At 34.6% G+C, this 7,294-nt stretch overlaps 1 protein-coding gene across 1 annotated transcript; it reads left to right on the top strand.

Moving 5' to 3' along the window:
• On the top strand, positions 1-5,469 carry LOC144450807 (protein dpy-30 homolog). Its single transcript, XM_078141544.1, has 4 exons — positions 1-27; positions 1,315-1,373; positions 3,285-3,478; positions 4,983-5,469. Exons 1-4 carry the CDS (start codon positions 18-20, stop codon positions 5,053-5,055), a joined length of 336 nt encoding a protein of 111 aa, XP_077997670.1. The 5' UTR covers positions 1-17; the 3' UTR covers positions 5,056-5,469.
• Positions 5,470-7,294: the final 1,825 nt, after the last annotated feature.

Below are 7,294 nucleotides of genomic sequence, written 5' to 3'. Positions count from 1 at the left end.
TTACGTTGACAACAAAAATGGCGGACGGTAAGTCTGTAGTTTGTGTTTATTGAAATAATAACAAATAACTGCGTAGATTTTGATTTATCATACACAAATAGTATTTTAAAGATGATAATAGTACAAGGAGTATATATTTGGCTCGTAAAAATTCAATTTGGTATGTGAAAGGTATCATAATTTACGTATGCATCGTGTACTCGAGTGCATATCATGAAATCAACAGTAGCGAAACCATGCCGAACTCTATGAATCACTCTGCCGAACTCAATGCCATGGTCCTTGCGATCGACAAAGTCCTTCAAAACCGCAGACGTTACGCGCGAAATTTCATCGCTATCACAGAGTGCAGCTCTGAAAATCTGTTTTAGATTTTAAATGAATTAATCTGTCGTAATTTGCGGTATAAAAACGGAGTTATTCAAAATATGCAACGTTTAAAATTTGATCACATTCAACGATAATTAATAATAATAATGATGAATTGAAATTGAACTAACTTCAATCACCAGTAATTATTCTTATTATCCTTCTTCTTATCATTATTACCTTTATTTCGAGTACAAACACAATTAAAAAGTGAACAAAACAGGCAATGAAAAACACTAAATAATGTTTTCAGAAATCGGCAAAACCACTGAATTGGAAATAACCTAGCCTACAGGCGAATCAAACCCCCAGTCAAATACTGTAACAAGCAATACAACTTCTCCACCTTTAGTGAGAGGGAATAGATTATTTCGGTGAGGACATAGAGATAGCTCACAAGGAATCAATAGCAGTCTATGGTCCAGAGGTAGTTTTAAACTTAAATAGGCACTAGCTGGAGTGGTGATAGTACTGATACCTATATGATAGATTTAGAAGTTGCCAACTCAAGGCACAACTAACCGTCCCCTTGTAGAAATAATGTTGCTAATAGTAATGCACATGAACAAGCAGGAGTTGCCTTTTTGCCAACAGGAACTTATGGGAATATTGGAATCCATGTTAAGATAATTGCAGAAGTCTGTGATCCAGGCTTTGGCATTCTGTGAAAAACAAGGAAGTGGTTTCATACAGTCATAGTGAAAAGAAGAATATGTTGTAGCACTAACCACATCACAAATTTAGGCTCTAAATCTAAACATAGTGTTTATATGTACTGTACATATAAAATTATACCAAAATGGCCAAATTATACAAAAATGGCAATTCACACACACACACACACACACACACACACGTTTTATTGAACAAAAAATGTCAAATTAGTTGTCACTCTGTCAACATGCGATTATCAAATATTTAATCATTTATGTATTTGATTTACAGAACAACCTGCTGCACCTCCTAGCGAATCCAATTTATCGGCACCTCCAGAACCAACTGAGGTAATTACATCTCATTAATTTTCAGATTAGTTTCATGAGATCTGAATTTCTTTGTTCCTTTGTTACTTACTAGTAAGTTTTGGGTACATGAGTTGAATAAATCATTGCAGAAATTGATATTCCATGATCACCCACCATGTCAATATGACAACATTTTGAATCATGCAAGAGTTCAACTGCCTCCCTTCACCCAGATTATTTCGTTATTATTAAACCTCATGTCTTGTGTGCCCTCTATTAAACTTAGCCAATTTGATGTGCCACTGACACTGACAATTTCTAGTGATGCATGATGCACCAAGATTTGGTTTTCTCCAAACTCTTACGATGTGGTGACTCAGAAGAGATGCCAGTTTTTATCATTTTGACTCCCGGCAACGAAATTTGGCTATCATTAGAGGGCACACAGTACTCACAGTACTATGGATATGCTACATATATTATCATTTGGAAAAAATTCACTGTCTTCACTTTGTGCAGGTTACTGATTTTGTCTGTGTCTACTTTTACTTTCCATTCATTGACTATTAGTTATTAATGTGAGAGTTACACAATCAAAATAACATTTTTACAGTTATGATTTTTTTGCAAATATGATGACATTTGTGATAATGTGTTATAACGGCGATCTGCGAAAGTCTAAATTCAGAATGATCACCAAATTTTCTCGCTTTTCCATAGCATTAATGATGTGAATGAGATATGAGAAAGGAAGAGTGACAAAAATATTGGTCAATGACACACCTTGAGATGCTAGAATGATATAACTAGTCAACAATTTATAATCTAGTTTGCATATGATTGCCAAGTCTCAAATGGAATGATTCAAAGCATTGAAGTGTGAATTAATGAATTTTAATGACTTCATTATATTTCCATACTTCTTTGTCATAGTGTAGACAGCAAGTTATGCGTGTCAAATCCTGACAGTAATTGAAATGCAAATATTAATATCAATAACATATTTCCATGTATCAGTTAAACTTTTGAGTTGGTTTTCTCAATCATAATGGAACTCAGATTATACTGTGAAATAACCTTGGATATGAGAGAGATTAAGAGAGAAGGAGCATTGTCAAAAAATTTGATATAATATTTTTTGAGCCTGATGCATTTGTGTATGCTTCATAAACAGTGTGAATGCTGAGAATGATTGAAGTGGTCATATGGATGATGATTTGATATTTATTTTGGATTTTTAATTTATAAAACAATTTTATCATGTCTTCCTACTCGAAAAATCTATGTGAAACAACTTTGACCAAGTCTGTGTTTGTAACTCAATACATTGCAAAAAGCTTAAGAAATGTGCTAAAAAGTTTGTTATTGTATGTATAATAACAAACATTTTACGCATTTATTAATCGTTTGCAATTTATTGAGTTACAGTATGGACTTGGCATATGTTGTTCACATTTGAGTTTAGAAGTAGTATAAAGCCATGAAAAAATTGTTTTATAAATTAAAAATCCAAAATAAATGCCCCAATCATCATCCACATGGCCACTTAATTAAAGGAGCGCTCGCTAAAACATTTGTCAATGATCTTCTTCAGTCATGTATCATTTCAGTCACTCTCATGACTAGTATATTTTGATGTAAAGTGAACTTACAAGATTTGTAAATGTTATTTTACTCAGAAAAAAAAATTGTCATTAAAGTAAATGCACTGTTTTGAGTGGTATTGTGGTCAGATGAAAAATTGGGATGGGATGTGATATGAGAAATAATGATGTTTGATGTATGAATCACAACTAAACTGAGTCATCAAATTTTCAGTCTTGAGAGAGAGAACAGTTGTATGTCATCACAAATGTAAGTGGTTTTAAAATTCACAGTACAAGAGTGAATGTTACATGTGAAACCTTATTTGGTAGATTTACTCAATATGTTTTTTACCTTTATATTCAGCAAAAGACAGAGAATCCTCACGCTGAGCATGGACTGACTGACAACGTGCAAAAGATCATAGCCAATGAGAAAACAGAAGCAGAGAAAACTACACGGCCAAAAGTGGATCTCCAGTCATTACCTACGAGAGCTTATCTAGATCAGACCGTTGTACCTATTTTACTTCAAGCAATGTCAACACTAGCTAAAGAAAGGTGAGTCTATGCACACAAATAAATCAACCAATAAATATATGACATTCCTATAAATATTGTTTTTTATGAATAAAAATAGAATAGAATAGAGTAGAATCTTTATTGCAACTACATTTCTTCATTGGATTTTCAGTAAGTGTTTGTTATGATTCTCCACTGTGTATATTACGATACTAGCTGTTTGTGACTGATATAGCTGAAAAACAAAGAAGCTAGCTTGGCTGTCTCTGGAGACGTCAGATCATTACTTTGGTTTATAACCTCATAAATTTAAATATAAACTTGGCTCAATTACAAGAATAATTGAAGTTTGAAGCCAGTGTAGGTTGTGAGTGATGTAAATTGGAAGGCACAACAAGAGAGAACACTAAATTAGTGTGAATCTTTCTGGACAACATCATGAACATGGCTCATGTTTTGTATGCCGATAATAATGGTGTGATTCTTGATAGACAAATAGGCTTGTTGTACAATGTTTTTTATGGTGTCTGTATATTCAAGGCCATTTTATTTTCATATGATTGACTGGGTAATCATGTCTCTGTTCAGAGAACTGATGTAACTGGAGTGGTCAAATATGCCAATGAAGTGCTGCTTTTTGTGTGTTGAGAAACTTAAAGTTTTTTAGTGGCTGTCACTGCACACTATAACCCAAGTTCTGATCAGCATGTTGAATTTGGATCATTTCCATTATGTCAGAGTGTATGGGTTGGGAATACTGGAGGGGGGTTGTAAATCATGTAAATTTGTGCTCGGGGACAAATGTTTTTTCCAACATGAACTTTAACTTAATGAAAGCCAAATTCACCATGGTGGTAGAAATTTTTTTATGGTGATGGGTGCTTTCCTGTAAAAGGTCAAACAAATATCATATGTGATCTAGTTGCATGGGGTTTTAGGCCATATGGACTTGAACACTAATCCTGTAACTGTAAAGGACTGTGTATTAGGGAATTGGAAAGCACTGGTGAGGGGCTTGTTACTGTAGAGCCGACACTGTGAATTCATATTGGAATGTCCATAGCTACTGGCCAGTCTTTCATAGTTGACAGCAATTGACATCATGCTTGTGTTATTAAAACAATCGCAGAATTTTGCCCAACATTAAGTTAGTGTTTATTGTAGGCATTGACATACCATAATATCCATATATGGTATATTTGTGTATCAAGACGATACTTAAAAGTACAGTTGAAGGTTTTCTCATTTGCATGGATAACTTTTGGTTCATGACATCTCATTCCTCTAGATGTGGAGAAGGATTCAAAGCCATGGATAGCTCTCTAGGCTAGTAGTGTTATTTTTACATAACAGAAGATTAGTTTTATACTTGCTCATTGCAGGGCAATTCATGGGGGCACTCAAATCTTACGACTATGTTATATTAGGTGGATTCCTGGTTGTTGTATATTTCATGTGTTGATTTCTATGACTTCATAAAATGATAATTACTATATGATACATGTGTTGACTTGACTGTACATGTGTTTGTTTCTCTTCACAGACCACCAAACCCAATAGAGTTCTTGGCTGCATATCTTCTGAAAAACAAAGAGCAGTTTGATAGTAAGAATTAGACCGTGAAGAGATATCACATATCTAATTCAATATTGTTATCTGCTTGTATTGTGAATATTTTACCAGAAAAAAACACACACACAAAGGTTATTGACCTTGTGGCCTATCATAGACATGGCCAGGAAACACACAACACAAACACACTTGATAACACCAGAAGTAGATAGAGGCACATTGAAGTCTGCCTAAGACTAGTAGATGGAAGGAAACTTAACTTGTTTTACATATTTATATACCAAGCTAGTTATCAATGTATCAGGATTTTAATTTTTTCCTTTATGAGACCAATGCAACAAATCAAAGATTTTTTGGCATTGAGTTTTTGCAAATATTTTGTAAATGTGCCTTCGTGTTATATCTTTTTTGGTGTATATTATTACTAGATTTGTACTTGTAGTGTAAGGCCGTTAATCCATGGAATAAAAATTTTACTATATAGTAAAGCCATGTTTTTGTTTTCTTGAGTGTAGCAAGGCCACAGGTTCAGTAATGGTAAATCTGTGTGTCTGTGTGTCTGTGTGTGTATGTGTGTGTGTGTGTGTGCAACATAGTCTGATGTACTGTGTCAATTAGTCTAACTTTTGCTTGAGATGTTTACTACAGCAGCAATCAAGGTTTTGGCTTACTTAGATACACAGAAACTAAAACTTAAGTTGTACACAATGTTGTCGTGTAGATAAAATCACCTAGACTGTCGACAGTCGCTTGCGCCTTTTTTCCCTACGTTTTATCTAAACTTAAGTCGTTGCCGCGCTCCGATCTGGCAAAATACTACTATTATCGCATACTGATAACGAGGGCCGAAGGCCTTCGGTCCTCGATATCAGTATACGATTATAGTAGTGTTGCGCCGGATCGGAGTTTAGATAAGACGTTGGAAAAAAAAGGCACAAATGACTGTTGACAGTCTAAAAATCACCCTGTAATAAAGGTAATGTGTGGCCACTTATAATATATCAACAATCAGAAACACCACCCTACTGTGAGTACAACTAAACCAACATCCATTCAGTGGCTGACATCAACATGTCGCATCAGTAGTTTTACTTTGTGCCTATCTTAGTAAACTGAAATCTCGATTGCCCGTGTTGTATTTGTATAAATAATTGAAATATTGATGTGGTCACTGGAGATGGGGATAACCAAATGTTTGGTTAAAACAAAGTACAATTTAAAATGTCATTTTGAGTCAAAAATTGGATATAAAGAAATGTGATTTTCAGTACATTTTTTCAAGCTTTGATAAATGTAGTCAAAGGTACATCTTGGGTACAAACAGGAACTCATATCGTAGATTGGGAAGTTGAAAAAAAAGAACATGAACATGGCAGGTAGACTGGCTGGTTGAAGGGTCTACTTCATTTTGGATGGTCCTTGACAAAACAATACTTTCATTTGTTTGAGTCACTCTAAAAACAACTGAAACTACTCAATTTGTTACATCATTTCATAACAAAGGCGTTTTATGAATTACTCTAGGGTAAGATAGACATCAGAGAGAGAGAGAGAGAGCAGAGGAGTACAAATGAGGCAATGCTGTACAAAAGGCTAAATGGTAAACATGGAATGCATACAAAAATGGACAGAAAGGATTTCTGGGTCAAAAGTCAACTTCTGGGTTGATTGCTATGATAGTTGACCCAGATAGTGTGTAGTTTATTTTAATCATAAATGATTTGGTTAGACGTATATAGACTTATCTGATCTGGACCAAGATACTCCACAGTAGTGTGAGGGGGCCACAACAGCAAAGATCATCAAAATAAATCCCAATGTCATTAAAAGATCATGTGACAAGGGACTCGGTTGAGTTTGAAAGCATATGAACAAGTACAGAATTTTATCCAGAGTTATCAAGTTCAAACTTTATCAGTAATGATTGGTTAGACAGTCATTGACTTTAATAATTCTACACTTGCATACAACTTTCATGACATTCTAAACTTCTGTAGAACCACCACCCCCACCCCGCCAACCTTCATGAGTACATCAAATTCTATCCAAGTATCTATCACCAAATTGATTCAAATATCTTGATGCTTTTATTTTCAGTCTGAAGGCACTTCCCTTAAAAATAGTTTCAGACTGACATCAGAGAAAGAGTACTGGCAAAACCATTCTGATACCAGACACTGATATCAGACACTAAAACAAGTACAGTATCTAATATAAAGACATTTAGATAGTGAAATGTAGTCATGGATGCAACTCCATATACTCACTGAGTACACCAGCAGA

Source organism: Glandiceps talaboti, chromosome 2 (assembly GCF_964340395.1).
Source record: "Glandiceps talaboti chromosome 2, keGlaTala1.1, whole genome shotgun sequence".
In the NCBI taxonomy this organism is placed as follows: domain Eukaryota; kingdom Metazoa; phylum Hemichordata; class Enteropneusta; family Spengelidae; genus Glandiceps; species Glandiceps talaboti.
Note: the sequence above shows the minus strand (reverse complement) of the source record. Positions and strands in the feature narration are given on the sequence as shown.